Consider the following 25,357-nt stretch of genomic DNA (forward strand, 5'->3'; position numbering starts at 1 on the left):
GGTGCGCATGCGCATGGGTAGCTTGAATATCCTGAATAAAAGTATTTTGGGCTTAATTTGAGCTTAAGAGAAAGAAAAAAAATAGGGTACAGTTGATATTAGGTTTAATTGTTGGTCTGAAATATTTTGTTTAATGTGATTTTTGCGAACGATTTTAATAAGCCTTTCCCAATTAAAGACGATAGGACTTTGTCTTGTATGACTGTATCATTTGCCGGAGGCGTTGCAAAAATGGTAGCGGAGTGCGGAGACTTTTCGTAAAGGACTTTGATTCCGATCACAACGTCTCCACGTACACGCATCTCATTAATATTCATGAGCTAAACTTGCGAGCTGCACTAACGTGTCCGCGAAGACGCACACAACGTCACCATCTAGCGGTTGATTTAAGGCATTGATATGCGTCGATGGTTGCCAAGGACAACGGGGTTCAAACTTATACACTTCACCGAGGAACGAAGTATTTTAACCGAAACATTGTTTTGAAATAAATTTATGATTTAATGTCACTTTAAAGATCGTTTGTCGTTAAAGTTTTGTCAATTTAGTTTTTCCTCAGATCATGGAGAGCGTGTACCGGAGCTCTCTACCATTAAATCAGTGCAGTGAGAAAAATGTCCAATCTGCGCTGGCTGCGCAGACGACTGCAAACTCTTTATTGCAGAAATACGACAGCAGGGACCTTCAGGAGCTACTCAGCATGACCGCCTGCAGTTGGCTGTTCGGTGGAGGAGAACACGGCCTGCGTCTGGATACACCTCCGGGCATCATCGGGCAAATGAGCGGCATATCAGACCCCAACATAATCATTCTTGCTCCCATTGACTCACGTCTGCCCCTAGACTACAAGGTTGTTCATCAGATTGTGAGAGAGCTGACTGTGGGAATATATGGGTTTAACCAGCTGCCAGTTATCAGTCTTGAACCAAACTATGACCAGAGCTCCACGTGCCGGTTACCACCAGCATATTATGATACAAAAGTTGGCCAGGTTCTAATAAACATCGATTACACAATGAAGACTCTCTGGCATGGATGTTATTTTCCAAAAGAAAAACGTGTAGGCTTCTCCGACTTATGGAGAACCAGCATGGGTGTGAATGCAGATGGTATGCCTCAGAGCAAGAAAGATATCCTTGCTGAGTTTCTCAATGCAGGTGAGATATATCTGTTGTTACTAAAGTAGTTAGTCTACACATTTGTATCCATCATCCCAAAATTTAGGGCCACAATTTAGTAACAGTAAAACTCATTATTTCTACCTAATAAAATACTTTAGATCTTGGATAAAGATGGGTATTTGTTAAACTATGATATACAGTATATTGATTGTAAGTTGTTTCAGTTCATTTTTAATCTTTTTTAAGTCATTTTGAGGTTCCCATGGAGGTTTGTTGAGGCCCCCTTGAGGAGGTTCCCTGGTTGAGAAACACTGATCTGATGTTCACTCACCTAAAGGATTATTAGGAACACCTGTTCAATTTCTCATTAATGCAATTATCTAATCAACCAATCACATGGCAGTTGTTTCAATGCATTTAGGGATGTGGTCCTGGTCAAGACAATCTACTGAACTCCAAACTGATTGTCAGAATGGGAAAGAAAGGTGATTTAAGCAATTTTGAGCGTGGCATGGTTGTTGGTGCCAGACGGGCCGGTCTGAGTATTTCACAATCCACTCAGTTACTGGGATTTTCACGCACAACCATTTCTAGGGTTTACAAAGAATGGTGTGAAAAGGGAAAAACATCCAGTATGCGGCAGTCCTGTGGGCGAAAATGCCTTGTTGATGCTAGAGGTCAGAGGAGAATGGGCCGACTGATTCAAGCTGATAGAAGAGCAACTATCAGCTTGATAGTGATACAACCGAGGTATGCAGCAAAGCATTTGTGAAGCCACAACATGCACAGCCTTGAGGCGGGTGGGTTACAACAGCAAAAGACTCCACCAGGTACCACTCATCTCCACTACAAATAGGAAAAAGAGGCTACAATTTGCACGAGCTCACCAAAACTGGACAGTTGAAGACTGGAAAAATGTTTCCTGGTCTGATGAGTCTCGATTTCTGTTGAGACATTCAGATGGCAGAGTCAGAATTTGGCGTAAACAGAATGAGAACATGGATCCATCATGCCTTGTTACCACTGTGCAGGCTGCTGGTGGTGGTGTAATGGTGTTTTCTTGGCACACTTTAGGCCCCTTAGTGCCGATTGGGCATCGTTTAAATGCCACGGCCTACCTGAGCATTGTTTCTGACCATGTCCATCCCTTTATGACCACCATGTACCCATCCTCTGATGGCTTTTTCCAGCAGGATAATGCACCATGTCACAAAGCTCGAATCATTTCAAATTGGTTTCTTGAACATGAAAATGAGTTCACTGTACTAAAATGGCCCCCACAGTCACCAGATCTCAACCCAATAGAGCATCTTTGGGATGTGGTGGAATGGGAGCTTTGTGCCCTGGATGTGCATCCCACAAATCTCCATCAACTGCAAGATGCTATCATATCAATATGGGCCAACATTTCTAAAGAATGATTTCAGGACCTAGTCGAATTAATGCCACGTAGAATTAAGGCAGTTCTGAAGGCGAAAGGGGGTCAAACACAGTATTAGTATGATGTTCTTAATAATCCTTTAGGTGAGTGTATATATGATATACAGATGTCTTGATGTTAATAAATGTAACTTTCTTATAATTTTTGTCACCAGGTTTAATGGATATCTCACATAATCCCTGTTATCAGGACATTTATAATGATGAGACTGATGTAGACCCAACCTACGATCCCAACGGCATAGAAGAAGAGACCCTCTTCTCACGACACTCTGAAGACATCCTGATTAAACTGAGCTCCTACCTGACCTCTGTTCGCCAGCACCAAAATCTCTTTGTGTTTGAGGGGACTCATAGCCTGTCTAATGTTGTTCAACTCACCGAGGAAGAGATCGACCTTGCCACCTACCAGAGGTTACAGAAAAAACTCTCTGGTCACATTAGACTGGTGAGAAATCATCTCGGAAGAACAGCAGAAGTCTCCAGGGATCTTGCCTATCTGAAACTGATCACATTCCTGGTACCCCTGCTGATTTCCATGAGAAAAAAGATGTTGATTCCCAATCTGTCTCAAATGCTTCCACCTTTGTCAGGTTTGTTAGCCTTTTTAATATAATTGTATAGACTCATAAGTAAAGATCCACTGACGTTACATTTTTCCACCGATACCCGATTAATCAGATTTATATATATATATATATATATATATATATATATATATATATATATATATATATATATATATATATATATATATATAAATTAAAAAGGCGGGGTGCTTGATTTTTGAAAAACACAATGGAAAAGGGAGTTGTGCCGAGTAACAAAACACACTTATAGCCAATCAGCAGTAAGGGGTGTGTCTACTAACCCAGTGGTTCCCAAACTTTTTCAGCGTGCGGCCCCCCTTGTGTACAGTGCATTTTTTTCGCGGCCCCCCGAATTTTTTTTATGACAAAAACAGTTTTAAAATGTAGTATTTTAATTAAACAAAACATAAAATTATACATAGTAGTGCTGTTGGTTAGTTGGCTTATTATTTTTTAGGTTTAATTACACAGAATTCATGATAAATTAATGCATTTTATAAAATGTCATAAAACTGGGGCCCCCCTGGCACCATCTCGCGGCCCCCCTGAGGGCCCCGGCCCCCAGTTTGAAAACCACTGTACTAACCGACATCATTGCCTGGGGTGCCTATTTGTGGGGCAGGTCTATCAAAAGAAGGTCCAGATTCTATTGGGGTAGGGGCGTGTTTGTTTATGTGATTTCAGATATCAACATTGGCTTTCAGAGATCATGCACCCTGCCTTTAACTTGTATTAACTAAATTCTGAAGATTAAATTTTCTGTATGTTATTCTTCATATAATGACCATAAATATTGAACATTAAACTAGCGTTGTTTCTTAAAGGGACACTCCACTTTTTTGAGTTAAACATTTGATTCTTACTGTTTCGGAATCCATTTAGCTGATCTCAGGGTCTAGTGCTAGCACTTTTAGCATAGCTTAGCACAATCCATGAAGAAAATGGCAACTTTTAATTTTCCGTCTGTCTTAGTACACGATGGAACTACAGAAGAGTCAAGTTTTAAATAGGAAAAATATTGAAACTCTTTGGTTATTTTTAGTGCAATGCTAATGGTCTAATCAGATTCAATGGATTGTGCTAAGCTATGCTGAAAGTGGTACCGCCAGACCCGGAGATCAGCTGAATGGATTCCAAAACGGTAAAAATCAAATCTATAACTCGAGCATATTTTCAAAAAACGTGGAATGTCCCTTTAACATTTGCTGTACACAAGATATATCGGCCATGACTGTCGGCTGTTTTTTAACTATTGGCCAGTAGCCGATAGTGAATACTGATTATTGGCCGATATATAACTGTACTCATATATAAGTGATTATTATTGACTTTTCTTTATTTGTTTGTAAAGAAGACACACTGAAAACCGAACGAGAGGTACCGCCACATATCGCCGGACCAGAATTTGCATGCAAGCACTTTCCATTCAAGCAGGATCAATATTTTCACCTACATGGAGGGATTGAATTTGATGTTGGGACTCCTCCCCTGAATGACATTACTGAGGAAATGGAGGTGCCAAAAGTGCACAAACATTTCAAACTTAATTTCTATTTTCACACCCAAACGGTGATTTTGCAGTTCTGTATGATGCTGCAGAATGACACACTTCCCCTTTGAATTAATGTTTTTTTTTAAAGGTGGCTTTCAGGACTCTGCATACAGAAGCTGTGAATTACCTGCATGAGCTGCTTCACCAGGACTTCACTTACAAAACAGACTTTCCAATACCACTTAGTGAGATTGAGGAGAAAAGGTCAATGTTTTTTTTTTTATTTAAAAAAACACACCCAGTAATATCATTTTACTTTTTATTGCAACTAAACATACATTTGTGTTTTGCAGCTATAATGTCATCTGCTTCGAGTTAGAGTCACTTTATACCCACCATAACACGGTTCAGTGGTGGGGAGCCTTGAACTCGAGTATCAAAACTCTAAAAGCCAAGAGACTTCCCTTGACAGACACTGAGCTACATGAACAGTTTAAGAAAACGTTTGGCCACACGAAAACTATCAAGTGCAAGGTGATAAATGGCATTTCCTCTTTGGATTGTGAATACCTCCATAAACGTGTTCTGTATTGAACCTAAAATGTTTGTAATGCAGAATGTGGCATTTGGACTGAAGGCGGCTGCAGAGAGAGGACTGTGTGCAGTGTTTCACTCATTAATTCGAATGAATGGTTCATCACATCTGCATGGACACGATGAGAAGGGTCTATTTCTGTTGCACCACGCTGCGGCCAATAACAAAACACACATCATCGTCCAGCTCGCTGCAGCAGGCGTGAACCTCAATCAAACACGCAGCATCAGATTTACTAAAGCGGGTCGAAACATTTAACATGTTGTCTGCTAATGTGCAGCTGTATAAAATCATCACTATGTCTTTAGACTGTAGGAGAAACCTGAGTAGTTCTAATGTTATAACTTATTTATTTTTAGAAAAACCAAGAGATGTGAGTCACTTCATAGAAGGAGTAGGTAAGAGAAACTTTGATGTGGGAAAAATATATTTTGAATGTACATACATAATACATTGCAATAATAATGTAATAATACATATTATATATATAGTACAAACCTTCTAAGGGTGTGCATAATTTTTTTAGTAAATGCACACCTATGAAGTATTTCCAGGTCTATCAATCGCATTACAGTTCCATCTCTACGCCAACTTTAACGGAAATAACAAATGTATTTAATTTAAACAAATAAAGCATAAATATATGTTTGCTAGCCAAAAAAAATAATTGAAAAGAGTGAATAAAATAATTAAAAATAGAAGATAATGAAGCAGTAAATAAACAGATTACCTGCTTTTTTTGCTTAATTCCTGATAATATAAAACTAGAAGAAATTAATGCATTAATATTATAAATAAAATGTATAAATATTGATAGGCCAACTCCAGTAGGTTCACATTGTTTTCATTATTGCAAACACAAATGTTTGTTCTCTCTTGAACTCTCTCTCTATAATGACCTTTTGGAATTAACAACGGAGACTTTAAATGCGATGCGTAAGAAATTAGTCCAAAGACAAAATCCTGTCAAATGTCTTAAAATAAAGTGCCTGAACAATGTTTTATTCTTATGGTGTAGGTGCCGTGGTATAAGCTGAATAATGGACTCCAGTCCATTGAATTATTTGAAAATAATGCACACCTGAGGTTGTATATTTGTTTTTTTTTTTGTTTGTTTTTTGAAGGTCTCACATCAATGCACCTCGCTGCACAATGTGGATCCCTTGAGTCTCTGAACTGCCTTCTTGCATTGGGAGCATGCTACAAAGTTGTGGACCGGAGAGGCTGGATGCCAATTCATTTTGCAGCCTTTTATGGCCAGGTGGCTTGCATTCAAGCACTATGCAGGAAAGACCCTACTTTACTGGAGATTAAAACTTCTGCTGAGTATGTGATATATTTTCAAAAGAAAAGTTAAATGGATGTATTTGTTTTCAATAGGATTTTTATCTCTATTCTCAAATGATAGCAAGGTATTTCACAGGTATCGCAGTTCACCACTGCTGTTGTCAGCTACCTCGGGTTCAGTGGACGCTCTGAGCTTCTTGTTGTCCATCGAGGCAAACTGGAGAGATGAAGACAGCAGGGGAAATAAATTAGTCCACCTAGCTGCACTTTACTTTCACGCTGATGTTCTTAGACTCCTCATTCAGCTAAATCTGGACGGGCTTCCTGTGTGGAAGATTCTTATTGGTATGGTATTGTATATATTGACAAGTGCTCCAAATTTCTATAACTGTCTATTATGGAACATTATTTCCATTTTCACTCTTAAAAATGAAGGTGCCACATGACGCCACTGTTTTTCAATATTTTATTTATTTATATATATTTATTATATTATTTATTTTGTGGTGTTTTCCTTTAAACATCCAAAGAACCTTTTTTTTTTTCAAAAAGGTTCTTTGTAGTGGAAAAAGCTCTACAGACAATAAAAAGGTGGGAAAGAAATTCTTCTTGAACTGGTTCTTTGGGAAAAACAAAAAATGGTTTGTCTTTGTTGTAAAGAACCTTTTGCTGCACCTTTATTTTCAAGAGTGTTTTAAATAATTGTATATTTATTATCTCATAAATAAACGATTTTAAAAAGTATTTTCACATTTGATTCAACTGAATGTGCACCTGATGTCCATGGTTTTCTTCAGAGATGATTCAGAGTGAAGACACCAGGCGATTGGAGATGGCTCTCAGGTCCCTTGAGGTTCTTTGTGTAAACACCAAATCCTTCTGTGAAGATATAATGGAAGCAGGTCACACAGGCATAAACATTTTAATGTTTTTTTTATTTAGTTTTGTATTGTTCTTTTGCATTTGTGGAACAGTGGGATATATGAATGCAAAATTATAAAAGACTGAAAAATGGAAGAAGATTATTGAAGATTTATGAAGATTGGATTTTGTGATCTAATGTGACTCAGGGCCCTATTTTAACGATCTAAGAGCATTGTCTAAAGCGCACGGTCTAAACGGGCATGTCCGATTCCACTTTTATTAATTTAACGATGGGAAAAATGGTTAATGCGCCAAGCACACAGCCTAACAGGGTTGTTTCTATTCTCCTAATGAGGGTGTGTTTTGGGCGTAACGTGCAATAAACCAATGAGAGTCTCAGGTCTCATCCCCTATAAAAGCCAGTCGCGCCTGGTGCCATGCTGATTCCCTATTTAGAAAATTGAATTTGTAAACTGAAAAACTAAGCGGAGGAAGAAGACCACCAGTTGAAGAGTAATGTAAAAAAATTGTGTTGTTTTTATTTTTATTGAAATTGTTATTTTTTTGGATTAAAACCTTTAAAGCCATTTTCTTTCAGTCATAAATAGCAGGCTTTTAATTGCTGTAAATGTATTGATATCCTACATAGTCATTGTAATCTCATAAAATAATTTGTAAATATGCAAGAAAAGGTTTGCACTCTAAAAATACTTTATTTGTAACAAACGAGATAAAGAATTTACAAACGTGCAGAGAGCTGTTTCAGCACTCAGACAGCGCCATGTTTTTTTTTTTTTTTTTTTAACATTACTTAAAAATGTTTTTCATCTCAGCATATCCACAGGTACAGAGTCATCATATACAATAAATCCGTGGGGTAGCATTAAAAAAAAAAATAGATGCATTTGTTTAAAGCAAAGCATTTATTTACTTACCAGGTTGCAGGTGAAGCAGCGCCTTCTAATGTCTCATAATCGGTCCTCATTTATGTACAAGAAACTCAATAATAATAGTCTTTTAAATTTTAATCCTTTAATTTTTCATATTTAAAAGCGTTTTTGTGCTGCTGCGCATCCATGTATATGTGTATCCATGTAATAGCAACACGCCAACAATGCGCCTGAACACACCTCGTTTTCAGACCAGAACCCCCATAGGTGCAAAATTGCTATTTAAACAACGTGGCGCTTAATGTGAAAATGATCATTGCGCCGGGTTGAAACTAGCAAAAGACACTTGCGTCCCGCATTGTGCCGGTGTAAGATAGAGCCCCTAGTCTGTAAAAATTCAGCTAAAGTACATTTTTTGTGATTTACAAAATTTTTTGTGAATGTAAAGAACATTATTTGAAAATATGACCTTGATTGAAATCAATAATTGAAATTAAACTCATCGTTAGATTTTAAGACTTGATTTCAAAGACAGGGGTCACCGATAATACTGTCTATGTATGTCACTGTATCACAGGAGGTGTTCCAGTTTTGGTGGGACTCCTATCTTCAGAAAAACAGGTGGTGCAGTGCATGGCCGCATCTGTGTTGTGTCACATCTCAGAAGATGTCAAAGTTTCTGAAGATCTGGTGCATTATGGGGCCGTATCAGTCATGATCAACCTCCTCAGCAGTCACCACTCAGAGCTGCTGTCTCGCTGCGCTGTCATACTGGCTGATCTGGCAGGACAAAGTGATCAGAACCAAACCCTTATTGCTCAACTGGTGAGACCTGAAGCCAAAACAGTGCTAGAACTCTTTGTGGTATAACACGCATTTAGATTTATTCATTTGGTTGCCGCTTTTATTCAACACATCTTGCAGTGCATTCAGTACATACATCATATTTATTGGATTTTTTTCTAGTGGCGGCTTGTGACTGCTCATCCGAGGGGCGCTAATTCAAAATAAGTGTTTGGAGTGTCATGTGTTTGGTTCCTTTTTTTAAAATATGTGTTCTGTGCTTTGAGAGATACTGTGTGCATCACGTGTCTTTTCAAAATAAGTGCCTGCTGCACGCACGTCAAAGCCGTTTATGATAAAAGAGACACTCACGTTCACAAAATTCACGCAAGACACTCCCTTAACAGTAAACTCGGATTACGCATGCGAGTATCTGGCAAACGCAAGCGTCTCTTTTATCATAAACCCTTTAGACGCGTCTGCAGCAGGCACTTATTTTGACAAAACACGTGATGCACACAGGATCACTCGACGCGCAGAACACATATTTTGAAAAAAGGAACCACACACATGACGGGCTACATACATGTTGTGATGAATTTTGCATCGAGCGCCCTCGAAAAAAGAAGTCACCGGCTACCATTTTTTTCTCTTTTTTTGTGTATAGGGTGGGGTGGCCCTGGTAGTGAAGCTCCTGACCTCTGACCTCCAAGATGTTCTGGTAAATGCCATCAGGTGCATCAATGCATTATGCACCAGAAACCCAAGCAACCAAACTGCTGTCGCACATGCTGGAGGAATCCCACATCTTGTAGAAATCCTGTCTTTGAACTCTGGTACTGTTTACCTACAGGAAAGAGAGATAAAAATGTGCATTAACAAAGCAATAAATATGTAATGGCTGACCACTTTTAAAAAATATAAGAAAGAAAAGCAATGATGTATTGTTTTTGACAAAAGTACTGCAGGAGGAGGCCTGCTTGGCTCTTGCAGTGTTGGCTTGGAATCACAAGGAAAACCAGGAGCTCATTTGTGGAGCAGGAGCGATCGGGGCATTGGTGAAAGCTCTTCAAGAGAGGCAGATGTCAGTTCGGGTCAAAGCAGCCAAAGCACTTGAATCTATAGCCAGCCACAATCCAGCCATACAGCAGTGCTTCCTTAAGCAATCAGCTGTCAAACATCTTTTACAACTTTTAAAGGTAATTCCAGCTTTTGTACCATATTTTTGCACACGTTGCCTCACGAAAACACATTTTCTTCACTTTGCAAGGACTTGATGCATATAAGACAACAATAAACGGGTAAATATAAAGTACAAATAAAACAAAAAAGGCTTATTTAAAGGAACAGTATGTAGGATTGTGGCTAAAACTGGTATTGCAATAACAAAACTTGTGGCTAAAACTGGTACTGCAATCACCCAACTAGTGGCCAATACACAAAATGACAACATAAACATCAGTTGAGGGCTGCAACTCCACTTTTTAAATGACAATATCCTGGCCAGACCACTATTGTCAGTGATAAAAGTATTTGAAATGAAAATGATTTCTAAATGTCTAGTGACATATCAGGACCATTTTATGATTAATTGATATAAATTTCTTACATACTGTTCCTTTAAGGTCACACTTCATCCTGGTAGTTATTTAAAAATATTTGTGATGTATTTGAGAATGCAGTGGCAGGAGTTGTATTTTGACCCATAAAAAATTATTAAAATTTTATGCTTTTAACTCATTCCCCGTTTTTTTCACAAAAGTTTCACAAAATGCCTTCTAGGAAAATTTTCTTCTAAAAATATATAAACATACAAATAAACAAAACGGGAAAAAAAATTTCATCCTATCTATATATTTTTCTCTACTTAAAAAACTCAAATTCAGAAAGATTTTCAAAACATACACAGAGTTTAAAATTAGTAAATTACGTTTTGGCTTAAATTTTTTTCATAAATTGGGTAAGTGCGCCATCTAGTGGATAATCACGGATAATTGCAGATTAACATAAAAATTCATCAGGAACTGTGGGTTAACACCAGACGCGAGTTCAACGATTTGCGCGAGTGGATGCAAAGCAATGCAAAGACACGACCAGACGCTTCCTCGCATGTTGCGATGTAATGACGCAATATGGGCAGTGCATTTGCTGCAAAAACTCGCGCTATTTGCTTTTCAACTTGAGCGAAAAATTCACATGACACGAAGTTAAATCCCGCTAGAAATCTAGAGCGAAAAAACGCGATGGCCCGGGTTTGGTGTGTCATGTAGCAGAACACATTTTTTTATGCAAATGTTTTCTCTTAATTGATGAGATAACTCGTCAATGGCGGGGAAAGAATTAAAAATGCTGGGTTGTTTCAACCCATGGTTGGGTTACATATGGACATTTATTTTGACCCAACAGTTGGGTTTGTCCATAAAGTAACCAGTTACCAAGTCAACCTGCGGTGGAGTACAATTAACCTGCTGTACTTTACTCTCCATGACAAGGTGTTTCAGATGGACGTCCGGGAACAGGCTGCAGCATCTCTGTGGGCTTTGGCTGGACAAACTCTTAAGCAACAGAAACTCATGGCGGAGCAGATGGGCAACGCTCTCATACTTGAATTTCTCCTCTCCTCCTCAGATAAATTACAATACATGGGTATGGGCTGATGAATTTTTGCTGTCATTATGCACAGTCCCAAAAGTGATCAGCCAGTTCTATTCACATTTGAGTCACTCATAAATATAAGGAAAACTCTCCACAAAGCTGTCGTCCAGACAGACGCCTCAGCAAATGCAATAAAAGCACTTCCTATTTACTAAGTGTTGACAGGGACTAAATAAACTAGGCAGATGGTGTTTGGAAAGTCTGTTCTGACAGCACGGGTCCGGTCCAGCGGGTAAACGGCCAGCACTTCCTGTCTTGAGACGGTTTCAGTCTGTTAGAGTCATAAGACAGGAAGGCATGCATAGAGGAATGCTATCCCTCCAGTGGGTTTCTCTGTAAACATTGCTTACAAGAGTGTCTCCGTAGCTTGTATTGCTATTAATGTTAAGCTATGACCCGATTACAGATGGTGATTCTAAAACTATGGGGTATTCCAAAAGTACTTCCCTTTCAGACAGGTGTTTGGCTTGTGCTGTACTCTGAATCATCTGCTTAAGCGTTTTGTTAAGCAGATGTTTTAGTAAAAAGCTTATTTGCAGACAGAACTGTCTTCACCTTAGAATGTTTAAAACAAATTTGGATGTTTTCTGGTTACATAATTTTTTTTCGCAGGGTGCCAAGTGGCTATTGCTCTATGCCGGGATAGTCGTGCCCATCAGGATGGTTTCTGCAAGGTGAATGGGGTACCGCCTTTGGTGCGCTTGCTTCGAGGGTCTCAAATATCCCAGAAGACCTTGCTTAGTGCCATCAACGCCTTGGGTTTTCTATGTATCGGTAATGTATTTATTTCTTCATTTGGTATTAAAAATTTGTTTAACAGTGCACATGATACACTTTCCTCCATGGTTGCAGGAGTGGCACTAACCGCTAATAAAAACAGTCAAAATATTATCTGCCGGGCAAAGGCCATTCCTATATTACTGGAGATTTTAAAAGTCAATGAAAATCTGAAGGTCAAGGTGAGTATTTATTTTGTAAAGTATTGACACTTTAAATAAACCAAATCAGGATGTGATATTGGTTACTTGTGTTTTAACCACATTAGGTGCAGGTGGTTCAGACACTTGCCCGTGTGCTGCTTGGAAACCAAAAACTCCAGAACGCATTTTGGGAAAAAGAGGACTTCTCTTATGAGGTCATTCTGGAGCTTTTAAAAGCAGAAGACAAAGTAATTTACATTTGAATTTTACTTTCCATGATGTTCTGTTTGTCATTCAAATAAATTGCTTATTAAGATATTTTATGTTTTTTTGTTTTCAGAACATTTGCCTGGATGCTGGAAATGCATTATCCCTCTTTGTATTTCACAGCAAATCTCAACAGAGAGCAATTCGACAAATGGATGCAATTTCAATGAACATGTATGAGACCTTTTTGAACTCAGACAATGAGATTGAAAGAGCTGAGGGTGCATTTCAGGTATTTTTAATAACACTTATGTTTATGCTTCTAATTTGCAATCTTTCTCCTTAACTTCACATTGAAAACAAATTTGGGATTGTTTTGTATGCCCCCTTCATCACGCACTTACTTTGGGAAAACTGATTCATCACACTGTCAGTCTGTTGCTGGCAGAGATCTGGTTCACGTCACTTCTCGTTGTCATGATAGGCAAATATAAAGATTTGTTTGGAAAGCTCAGCCGTTCTCTAGAATGTTGCTGTAATGGTCATGACATAAATCAGTTTATGCAAAATAACAAATATGGATATTGGTGGTTTGGAGGGGAATTGCAGTTTTTGTTTTGTTTTTAAAGTTAATGAAAAAATTTATTATTATAATTGAATCAGAAAATGTAAATTGTAACACTTACAATAAGATTACATTTGTTAACAATTAGTTATTGCATTAGCTAACACACAGCATTTATTCATCTTACTTCATGTTAATTTCGGCATTTACTAATACATTTATAAAATCAAGAGTTTTAAATGTTAAATCAAGATTCCACTTATAAAACAAAAATCCTGATAATTTACCCCCATGTCATCCCATGTCTTTCTTTGTTTAGTCAAGAAGAAATTAAACATTTTTAAGAAAAACATTTCAGGATTTTTCTCATTTGAAAGGATTAGTCAATTTTCTTAAAAAAACAAAACAAGTTAATTTACTCACCACCATGTCATCCAAAATGTTGATGTCTTTCTTTGTTCAGTCGAGAAGAAATTATGTTTTTTGAGGAAAACATTCCAGGATTTTTCTCATTTTAATGGACTTTAATGGACCCCAACACTTAACAGTTTTAATGCAGTTTCAAATTGCAGTTTCAAAGGACTCTAAACGATCCCAAACAAGGCATAAGGGTCTTATCTAGCGAAACGATTGTCATTTTTGGCAAGAAAAATAAAAACCACAACTTCTCTTCTTCCTCCGACTGTGTGACGCACCAGCGCGACCTCACGTAATTGCGTAAGCACATCGAAAGGTCACGCGTTACATATATAAAACGCACATTTGCAAACCATTTTAAGCAATAAACTGACACAAAGACATTAATTTGTATCATTCCACATACAACAAGGTCGAGACGGTCCTCTTTCTCCACACTTGTAAACACTGGAGCGGTAATTTCACATACATCATGCGTGACCTTTCCACGTGCTTCACAATGCGTAGGGTCGCACTGGCGCGTCACACGGCTGGTGCAAGACGAGAAGTTCATATTATTTATTTTTGTTCTTGCTGAAAATTACAATCATTTTGCGGCATAAGGCCCTTATGCCTCGTTTGGGATTGTTTAAAGCCCTTTGAAGCTGCATTAAAACTGCAATTTTAAACTGCATTGAAACTGTAAACTGTTGAGAAAAATCCTGGAATGTTTTCCTCAAAAAACCTAATTTCCTCTCGACTGAACAAAGAAAGATATCGACATTTTGGATGACATGGAGTGAGTAAATTATCTAGATTTAATTTTTATGAAAGTGGATTAATCCTTTAACATTAATTGATGCAGCATGAACATGGATAACTATATTGACATTAATTAACATTAACAAGAATTAATTCATGTTGAAAAACTATATTGTTCACTGTTTTTTCATCTTAGTTAACACTTTACAATAAGGTTGTATTAGTAAATTGCATTATGTAAATAAATAATATTAGAATAAAAAAAGTCTGAATAAAGCACTTTATTTGTTTAATCTGCATGTCACGTGACAATTACTCAACACTACAATTTATCTTAAAGGGTTAGTTCACCCAAAAATAAAAATAATGTCATTAATGACTCACTCTCATGTCGTTCCAAACTCGTAAGACCTCCGTTCATCTTTGGAAACACAGTTTAAGATGTTTTAGATTTATTCTGAGAGCTTTTTGACCCTTCATTGAAAATCTATGTATGGTATACTGTCCATGTCCAGAAACTAAGGTAATAAAAACCAGAGTCGTATAATAACAGAGTTACGAAACGCTTTGATCTCGCCGCCGCGCGGTCACGTGATTCATGTAACGTTCTACAGTTCCAAACCAAGCAGGGCTGTCAATCTGTTTGCATAGGTTTTCAGCTATTTTAGGTAAATATTAGCTTGTAATGGGAATTGATCACTATACTTACTGTGTTTATAACGTTTTTTTACTAGGGAGTGATGGAAATACAGTAAATCAGTTAATAAAGATAAACAGTTAATTGTGACCCAAAGATAACTGTGGTTATCTATATCGACTACAGCAACACAGTTTATCTTTTATTTTTGTAGCAAAATATGGCTATATAAATGGCTATCAATCTGCTAAAAACATAATTCCTACACTTTTAATATATTAAAATCACAAAAAAGATTGCAAACGCGGTTATTTGTAACAGTGAAGCATAACAGAAACACACTAAATTCATATTTTAAATTCACATAAAACGTTAATATAATCATACATGATTTTCGAGGATACATCACTCGTATTACTTACCAAACACAATGAAACACATAGCAGCATTGTGAAGCAGTGTGACTTTCTTATAAGGCATATAGCTTGTCGCTGTTGCCCCCTAGTGTTACTCGTAATATATACAAAAGATAAGTATAAAGTAGATGGCCACCAGTAATAAAATATTAAACCATTAAATCTATATTATTCACACATTATACACAACTCATTAAAATATAAAAATTTTACTAGTTATTATTAACGATAATCATCACCTACAGCAGAGTTCATAAAATATCACTGTTGACTATATTAATGAAATGTCCGAAAATGTAAAGAGAAACGGTAATTTCATCGATTTACCAGCAGGTGCCATTGAAATGAATGGGCTTCAGTGCTGCGTTTGGAACTATGCGTCACTACCGGTCACTACATGAAACGCTGTTACTTCCGCATTCCATTCTTACAACGGACGTCTATGTGAGTGTCGTAACTCTATTATTATACGACTCTGATAAAAACATCATCAAAGTAGTCCATGTAACATCAGTGGGTCAGTTAGAATGTGTTGAAGCATCGAAAATACATTTCGGTCCAAAAATAAAACAAATTACAACTTTATTCAGCATTGTTTTCTCTTCCGCGTCTGTTGTGAACCTTGTGCAGGAGACTGAAGTAAAAAAAAGCTGGGGCGCACCAGATAACACGTCAGCCGTGTCATTAATGACATTATTTTCATTTTTGGGTGAACTATCCCTTTAAAAGTGAGAACTTATGCAAAATGGACAGATATGTTTAATGTACCAACAAAAGAAAATAATTATTTAAAGATTATAACAACTATGTAAAATATTACTGATAAAAATATTAAAATCTCAGGGGGTTACGGCTGACAAAAAGAAACCCACATGAAACAAAACTTCATAAGTTTGTGCAAAACTCTAGTTGTTAGTTATCATTCCAATATAATCTGACAATAGCAAACACACTAAAGGTAAAACAATATTCTGTGCTCATTTTCAACATGCTTGTCTTTTGTATGTCAGATAGTTGTGTTAGCCAGAGCGATTACAGAGTCAGATGAAGTTGCTTTGACTGCAAGGGGAATCACTGTTCTTGTTAAATTATTGCAGTCCCGGCAATCTACTACTGTTATCATCGCAGGTGAGGCAACCCACAAAAACATCATTACATTGTCCTTAGAAATTAAAAAGTAGAACCAACACATAAATAATCTCACAGTCTGAATGTGCAATTTGCTTTTAATGTCTTACTTCAGCACAACATCTTGCTAGTCTGGCACACATGAGAGCAGGTTTAACAGATGCGATTGTCACCATTGGCACTGTAGATGATCTCTGTGCTCATTTGAACTCAGAGGATGAAGAGGTAGATCCCTTATATATTCACCCTATGCAAATCTTTAGTGTCTTCAACAATATACCGAATTATTTCAATATTTCAGGTTCGAACGGCTTGTGCAAGCGCCCTGGGTTACCTAACCTTTAATCGTCAAGCTCATCGACAACTTTTGGGGAAATGCAGACGGGTCCCTGACACGTATGATCTTCTAATGAAGAATATAGCAAGAGATGCCAAAATTTCACAATTCTTCACGGCAGAGTTTGAAAGACATAAACGAATAGGCCTTCCATCCCTCAGGTGTGAAACAGGAAGTAAATTAATATGTGAGACCTTGCAATACAAAGCATAATCTTTTTCTTTCTGTTTTCTTTATTGCAGTTTGGAGATAAATGGTGGCCCCCCTGTGGCTCAGCGTATCAATAAAGGTATATGATTGACATCTATGAAATTTTGAGTTTGATTTCAATCATTTATTTTAATCTTTGACATAATCATAAGTCAATATCAAAGAGATCGTTCACCCCAAAATGAAAATTCTGTCATCATTTACTCACTTTCATGTTGTTACAAACTTGTATACATTTCTTTGTTCCGATGACCACAAAGGAAAATATTTTGAGGAATGTTTGGGGCTGTTTACACTTGGTTTTAAGATGTGTTTTCATCGATCGGATCACAAGTGGACGAGAGAGACACATTACGTTTACACCTGGTATTTAAATCCGTCTCTTTTGTCCACTTTCGACCGCATCTGTCCTGAATACTGTGAGGGGGTGGTCTGTGAGACGGTGGGCGAGTCTCTCTGCTGTCATTCAAACGCGAGCGGCAGTAATTATGAGTTTATATGGACGCAAACTAATATTATGTCGGAGCCCGCTGCTTGTTTAGCAAGTATACATGCTGCACAGTGTTTAGTACGTTTATTTGTTGGAGCTTTCTCTGAATTTTCAGCGCAATTGATGAAATAGGATCGCGCAACTTTCACGCTTTCAAATCAAAACTACGGAGAACACCCGCAGTAGTTTTATCAATGAAAGGCAAAAAATAGCGCTGTTCACCGTATGTTCACGGCAGAAGTAAAAAAAGACGTAAAATTTGTGTTTAATACCTCAGATTAGATAAATGGGCGGAGAGAAGGCGGTCGCGTGTGGCTGTTTGAACACATTCAACCACATTGCGTTCTGCAACTCCAAAGCGATCCGATCGAAAGTGGTTTCGACTACCTCTGAATGTGGTTGAAAGTGGACGCGTTCAAAACGTTTTGAACACCGTTTACACCTGGCATTAACGTCGTCCACTTGTGATCCGATTGACGAAAACGCATGTTAATGCCAAGTGTAAACAGCCTCTTAGTAACCAAACCGATCATGAGTCCCATTCATTTATCCTACTATGGAAGTCAACAGGGCTCATGATCATTTCAAAATATCTTCCTTTGTGGTCATCAGAAAAATGTAATTTATATAGGTTTGTAACAGCATGAAAGTGAGTAAATAATTACCAAATTTTAATTTTTGGCTGAACTATTCTTTTAAAAGATATCAAGGTATTTTCACAAAATGTTCTTTACATTATATTTATGTAAATCACAAATAATGATTTTAGCTGGGCTTTCACAAGTCATATTTTTACAACATTCTTCTCTTAAGAGAAAGTGAGATACATCTCAAACACAGGTTTGTTTGTGCTATACCACTTTCAGGGCGGAATAATTGGAGTGCTGGACGTAGTCAGTCAGCAAGCTGTGCGAGGGAGATGCCAGCCGGTGTGCCGCACCATGAAAAACACAGGGCAAAAACCGCTAACCCCAGAATCAGGGTGGGACAGACGCCTTAAAGCCTCTCCGACTGTTTATTAAATTGAGTACATTGAAAGGTCGTGAAACAATGTACATTTATCATAGCTTGGCATTGCCTTTCATGCCAAAATGTTTTATGCATATAAAAAAACAGAAACATTAAACATTCTTTTAAAAAATAATTTATTAACAAGAAAAAAGCTGTTTATGAACAATATCAAGAATTTAACCTCAGTTTTAATGGTGGCACTTTGATTGCAGCCTCTTTAACTTCTGCTGTTATGTCCAATCCAAGTGGTGCCCTAAAAATAAATATGAATGATTTTTTATTTATATTTAAAACAGACTCTATTATTTAGGTGATGCACACAGCGATTTTAAAGAGCACCTATTTTCTGATTCATGATTTTACATTTCCTTTGGTGTTTTAGGGCAGTTTCCCAGACAGGGTTTAGATTAATCCAAGACTAGGCCTTAGGACATTTAAGCAGTTTTTACAAACATATTTACATACAAAGCACTGATGTATTGTAAGAAATGTCAGTGCAAGATGTTCTAACTCTTTCCCCACCAAATTAAGAGAAAACATTTGCATAAAAAACTTGTTCCTGATGAATTTTAATGTTAATCTGTAAAACCACGATTATCCACTAGAATTGATTACCCGATTTATTAAAAAAAACTTGAGCAAAAAAGTTATTTACAAAATTTTTATGTTTTGCATTTTTGTGAAGGAATTTTGTTAAAGATCAGATTCAGAATGATTTTCTATGAAAATGCTATTATTATTTTAGTTTTTTGCTAAAAAAGTATTTTTAAAGAAAAATACCCATATTTAGGAGTTTATAAGCAGAGAAAAAATATAGATAGGATGAAACGTTTTTTCCCCCCATTTTGTTTGTTTGTTTGAGTTAATTAAGACAGCTTAAACATGCATTTTAGTCTGGGACTAGAATAAGCCCTGTCTGGGAAACCGCCACTAAGTGTGTGTTAGTACAAGGTTTAGATTAATCCTGGACTAGGCCTTAGAGGATTAGTCAATTTTCTTTAAAAAATCCAGATAATTTACTCACCACCATGTCATCCAAAATGTTGATGTCTTTCTTTGTTCAGTCGAGTAGAAATTATGTTTTTTGAGGAAAACATTCCAGGATTTTTCTAATTTTAATAGACTTTAATGGACCCCAATACTTAACAGTTTTAATGGAGTTTAAAATTGCAGTTTCAAAAGGACTCTAAATGATCCCAAATGAGGCATAAGGGTCTTATCTAGCGATAAGATTGTCATTTTTGGCAAGAAAAATAAAAAAAATATGCACTTTTAAACCACAACTTCTCGTCTTCCTCCATTTTAAACAATAAACTGACACAAAAACATTAATTAGTATCATTTGACATACAACAACGACTTCGGAACGGTCCTCTTTCTCCACACTTATAAACACTGGGGCGTAGTTTCGCATACGTCATCCGTGACCTCTTGACGTGATGACGTATTACGTGACGTCGAGCTGGCGCGTCACAGGGCCGGAGGAAGACGAGAAGTTGTTGTTTAAAAGTGCATTTTTTTTTCTTGCCAAAAATGACAATCATTTCGCTAGATAAGACCCTTATGCCTCGTTTGGGATCGTTTAGAGTCCTTTTGAAAATGCAATTTTTACCTGCATTAAAACTAATAAGTGTTGGGGTCCATTAAAGTCCATTAAAATTAGAAAAATCCAATTTCTTCTCGACTGAACAAAGAAAGACATCAACATTTCGGATGACATGGTGGGGAGTAAATTATCTGGATTTTTTTTAAGAAAATTGACTAATCCTTTAATTATATTAGGACATTTAAGTTGTTTTTACAAGCATACCTTAAAAAAAAAAAAAATACTGGTGTGCATCTTGAGACAAAACAATGGCATTGATAAGATACTTCAGAGCAAGATGTTTTAAAATTAAGGCAGCTCAAACATGCATTTTAGTCCAATCGGCCAATCACAGCACATCGCGCCTTTCAGAAGGATGAGCTTTGTACAAAATTGACGCGTTTCAGAGAGCCAGGGCATAGAGGAGCAACAATAATACAGTATGTGGACAATAATGTGTTTTGTAAACCATAAACCTTGCGAACGCATTGTATTACACATTCTTTTTAGTAACGTAACAGGGGCTCTTTAAATTCATTTTGACTTTAATGCCAAGGCCTTTCACTCACTTTGGTTCATAGTAGACTTCTTCGGTATGCGACAAGATCCCCGTTCCATGCTTAAGTCTCTCTATACCATTCCTAAAACCAATAGTAAGGAACAAAAGTAAGGGTCTTCTGCATTACACTGAGAGTGTGAAGCAATTTAAGCCCATGTTGTATTCATACCACGCAATCATGACTCCATTATCAGTGCAAAACTTTGATGGAGGGCAGACTAACTGCATCCCAGTGGCATCCGTGACGATTTTTACAGTCTGTCTGATGTATTCATTGCTCGCTACACCTCCTGAAAGAACCTGTAGGGGGGTCGTGCACAAGAGACATTTTGATTGGATTGAAGGATTATAGGTGAAATGCCATAAACACGTCATGTGATGCTGTGAACTTACAAGGGTTGGATTATGGTGTGGTAGAAGACCTTTGGCCTTACAGAACAATATGGCACGATGTGTACGTTTAGCTATATGAGATGCCACGGTGTGCTGCGCGGCAGCGGCGATGTCTTTAACACACGATAATAACTGTCCTGTTTCAACACCTGAGGAAACAATACATTGCCCTGAAATAAATAAAATACTGAATAGGCCTCTGTAGTAATACTGCGCATCAAACATCACCACAATTTCCTTACATTTTTAACCATTTTATGAAATAATCACAATAATTTACCAAATCCAAGTAAGTGACCTTTGTATAGAGCATTACGTCTAAAAAAGCCGTACCCTCCTCTTTCTCTTTTTTGATTATTGCCATGGTCACTTGATTTCGCAAACCAGCGAATGAGAAGTTGCAGTCGTAGAGTTGTCCCATTGGTGATCTAAAATGAAACGCGAGTCGATTCCCTTCTTTTGCCAGAAGCTCTATGGCTTGTCCGCCGCTCAACGTGGAACACTCGGAGTGATTCCTAAGGGAAAGCCGCCTGGCAATCTATCATTCAAGCAAAGGTGATCATTCATATGACAGACTCTCAAAGGATTACAATTTGATGTAATATCCTGATACCTTATCTAAAGTGTCCCCCGCTGCTTCATCCAGTGATTGGCCCAAAAGGCAAAACTCATCGATTCCTTTGGCCAATGCAAGGAGGGAATGACCTCCGGAGACAAGAAGCACGAGAAATGGGAATTCTACGGGGTGAAGCATTCTTACTGTGAGGGCGTGTGCCTCCATGTGGTGTATAGGAATAAACGGCTTTTCGTGAAGCCTTACAAACTTCAGACTAAACTCCAAGCCGATCCCTAGGCTGAGGGCGAGACCGGGTTTCACTGTTGTGGCTACAGCTGTGAGTTCACACGGTTCAATTGAACTCCTTCTTAAGGCCTCCTGAACAACTCGGCTGATGTTTTCTTTGTGTAAGCGTTGGGCTACGGTTGGGATAATGCCACCAGCACTATAAGACAACAAATGAATCAAGAATAAAGCAAAAATTAGGCAGCTAACAAAAAACATGGACACTCACATTTAAGTGCAAGAATGGTTTACCATTTTTCATTTAACTTTTACCAGTGGCGGCCGGTGACTTTTTTCGAAGGGCGCTCGATGCATCAGAACATGTATGCAGCCCGTCATGTGTGTTGTTTGTAATTTCAAAATGTGTGTTCTGCGCGTCGAGGGATCCTATGTGCATCACGTGTCTTGACAAAATAAGTGCCTGCTGCAGATGCTTTTATCTCATGCGTAATCAAAGTTTACTGTTAAGGGAGTGTCTTGGATGTATTTTGTGAACGTGAGCGTCTCTTTTATCATAAACGGTTTTGACGCGTATGCAGCAGGCACTTATTTTGACAAAACACGTGATGCACATGGTTCATATGATGCAACAAACACATATTTTGAAAACACGAGCAAAACACGACACTCTGAACACTCATATTAAATTTTTGCCCCTCGAATGAGCAGTCAAGAGCCGCCACTGACTTTTACTCTTACTAGATCAGTTTATTAGCTGCATGAAATTAGTAATTTCAGCATTATGGATATGACATTTTCAGTCAAAACTGGAAATATTAATTCTCAGAATGTATTTATTACCAATATATTTAACCAGAAATCTGAAAATATCAGTCTACACATGTTATCCAGGGCTCTAGACTGCCACCAAATGGTGGCATTTTGCCACCAAAATTTGAGAGTGTGTGTGCGCCACTGAATTTTACATCCAGTCGCACATGTGCGACTAGTAAATTTGACCTATTTTTTGTGATGTGACACTGAATTTAAAACCGCACATTGTACTTTCTGCATCTATCATCAACGTATTTATTATTAATACAGTGTATTACTTAGTAGAAATGTGAATATTTGGTTAGCATGTTGATTTACGGTATGTGCCCCTAAATATTCTGGTTGTGCCCCTAAGATTTTCAGTTGGGGGTAGGGCTGCATAACGATTAATCGCGATTAATCGTTTGCAGAATAAAAGTTTTTGTTTACATCATATATGCGTGTGTACTGTGTATAATAATTATGCATAAATAAATACACTTGCATGTAGGTATTTAAGGCATATTTACATGTGTATATAAATTTTTATATTTATATATAATTTATATTATATATATAAATATTTAATCTATAAATATTTTTTCTTAAAATTATACATGCATGTGTGTATATTTATTTATACATAATTATTATACACAGTACAAACACAAACATGATGTAAACAAAAACTTTTATTCTGCAAACGATTAATCGTGATTAATCGTTATGCAGCCCTAGTTGGGGGCCACTGTGCTTCTAGTGAAAAAAGTTTGTCTGGAGCCCTGTTATCTACATTAGATGAGGAAAATATGCATGTGTTATGGAATTTGGGAGACCAGGCAGACACTTTGTAGGTATTCTGTGAATTAAAATGCACAAACCAAAAGCAAAATATCCTACAAACGGAGAAGGGGTGACTCTTCAAAGAATATAAAATATTTATTTAAAATGTTCTGTGCGCATTTATGAAGAAGAAACAATGTTATGAATGTGACATTTCTCCATTATGGATGTGACGAGTCTGAAAGCTGTGCTTGCCTACCTATGGAATTTTTTTTAATGCTTTAAAACCTATAACAAAGATCTCGCATGGGTATTTAAACCAGAGAAATGTGACATCTGATATATCAGTATGGTTAAAAACTAAAGATTTTTTTTAAACCCATAACGGAAACACCATCAATACTTATTAAAAATCAGCTCAAGAGTAAAACCTCAAGAACAGTGTTTTTTTCCCTACCAAATAAAATGCACCTACTTGACATAACTAGACAGATGTAAATTCATTACTGAAATAACCATCACTAAGAAATATCATAAAGTATAGTTAGCTTATTTTAATGGTTGTTTTGTCTTTTTTTAATTATTTAAAAGGAAAACACCTTTTCGAAGGTCGAAGTGCTGCAAACTAAGTACTCTTCCGCCATCCAGTATAGTTCTTATTTTTATCCGCTTAAAAAATCGCCACGTTTTGTTTTGTGCCACCATACTTACTCGTGTAACTACTCATGTAACAGTCTTTAAATAGAGAAAACATGGAAGTGTTTGGGTGGCTTCTAAATTCATCCCTGTTTGGATCCTAAGGAATAAATGGGGCTTCGCTAAATGCTAACACATTCAAGACGTGCTGTACAAAGATTAAGTGCACCAATGAAAAAAATAGGGATGTATTAATTTGTCTATGTTGAGGTAAGAACATAGTAAAATATTGAAAAACTGTGGTGTTTTCCTTTAAAGTCAATTTAAGTCATCTTGAGGTCCCCTTGGAAGTTTGTCGAGGGCACCCGGTTAAGAAACACTCCTCAAGAAGCTGCTTGATAAAAGGTTAATATTTTTTTAAAACAAATTTTAGGTGACTACACTAAAAAAATAAAACATTTATTTTTTATTTATTTTGAAATGTTGTCAAAAAATAATTCTTAGATACATTTATGTTATTCAATATCTTTTATATACCATTATTCTCAAATGTATAAAAATATAAGTGACCCTAATCTTTAACTACTTAACGTTAACTTACTCTAGGTGGGTCTGTTTTTGAGAATGCAAAGATTCTCCCAAAATCACCCCATTCTCATCCAGTACCGCTGCACCCGTCTCATCACAGCTCGTCTCAATGCCCAGTACTAATCTTGGCCGATCCACTCTAAATCCTCTACTAACATTCATGCAGCGCTTCATCCAGAACCGAACCGGTCCAGTCCAAGCTCCTGTATTCATGCTGCTCTCGTACACTTATGTACACTAATATATTCTCATTACCTCAGACAGTCAACTAACGTTACCAGATCAAAGCAGATGATGTACGTTTTAAATGAAAGCCGATTATGTTCTTTTTAAAGACTGATCACCTTCATATGTTATTAAAGTTCAATGTTAAAACTGCAATGAGCGACGTGTGTTACATATAAATAATTCCTACTCTAAACA

General features: G+C 37.2%; 2 protein-coding genes across 2 annotated transcripts; one reads left to right on the forward strand and one right to left on the reverse strand.

Annotated features, from left to right (window-relative positions):
- Nucleotides 1–170: 170 nt before the first annotated feature.
- ankar (ankyrin and armadillo repeat containing) lies at nt 171–18,936 on the forward strand. Its single transcript, XM_065252109.2, has 23 exons — nt 171–1,157; nt 2,717–3,154; nt 4,503–4,666; nt 4,792–4,907; nt 4,997–5,177; nt 5,260–5,482; nt 5,598–5,636; nt 6,363–6,564; nt 6,662–6,870; nt 7,323–7,427; nt 8,857–9,104; nt 9,730–9,898; nt 10,023–10,261; nt 11,555–11,708; nt 12,330–12,491; nt 12,570–12,676; nt 12,763–12,885; nt 12,978–13,136; nt 16,631–16,748; nt 16,864–16,973; nt 17,050–17,246; nt 17,328–17,374; nt 18,652–18,936. The coding sequence occupies exons 1-23, from the start codon at nt 563–565 to the stop codon at nt 18,783–18,785; spliced, it is 4,239 nt and encodes a 1,412-aa protein (XP_065108181.1). The 5' UTR covers nt 171–562; the 3' UTR covers nt 18,786–18,936.
- osgepl1 (O-sialoglycoprotein endopeptidase-like 1) lies at nt 18,823–25,349 on the reverse strand. Its single transcript, XM_065252110.2, has 7 exons — nt 24,948–25,349; nt 21,947–22,334; nt 21,667–21,871; nt 21,334–21,482; nt 21,110–21,240; nt 20,951–21,022; nt 18,823–19,049 (listed from the first exon to the last, which is right to left on the reverse strand). The coding sequence occupies exons 1-7, from the start codon at nt 25,145–25,147 to the stop codon at nt 18,965–18,967; spliced, it is 1,230 nt and encodes a 409-aa protein (XP_065108182.1). The 5' UTR covers nt 25,148–25,349; the 3' UTR covers nt 18,823–18,964.
- Between the last annotated feature and the right edge of the window lie 8 nt (nt 25,350–25,357).

The sequence above is a fragment of the Paramisgurnus dabryanus genome, chromosome 15 (genome assembly GCF_030506205.2).
Source record: "Paramisgurnus dabryanus chromosome 15, PD_genome_1.1, whole genome shotgun sequence".
Taxonomy (NCBI): domain Eukaryota; kingdom Metazoa; phylum Chordata; class Actinopteri; order Cypriniformes; family Cobitidae; genus Paramisgurnus; species Paramisgurnus dabryanus.

What these genes read in the sequence shown, in the direction of transcription:
- ankar (XM_065252109.2), top strand. Translation starts at nt 563, where the DNA reads ATGGAGAGCGTGTACCGGAGCTCTCTACCATTAAATCAGTGCAGTGAG. An exon ending in TGCTGAGTTTCTCAATGCAG is followed by an intron (nt 1,158 to 2,716) that starts GTGAGATATATC and finishes TTTTGTCACCAG; the next exon opens with GTTTAATGGATATCTCACAT. An exon ending in GAGCTGAGGGTGCATTTCAG is followed by an intron (nt 13,137 to 16,630) that starts GTATTTTTAATA and finishes TTTGTATGTCAG; the next exon opens with ATAGTTGTGTTAGCCAGAGC.
- osgepl1 (XM_065252110.2), bottom strand. Translation starts at nt 25,147, where the DNA reads ATGAATACAGGAGCTTGGACTGGACCGGTTCGGTTCTGGATGAAGCGC. An exon ending in AATGGAGTCATGATTGCGTG is followed by an intron (nt 21,023 to 21,109) that starts GTATGAATACAA and finishes TATTGGTTTTAG; the next exon opens with GAATGGTATAGAGAGACTTA. An exon ending in GAAGTCTACTATGAACCAAA is followed by an intron (nt 19,050 to 20,950) that starts GTGAGTGAAAGG and finishes ATTTATTTTTAG; the next exon opens with GGCACCACTTGGATTGGACA.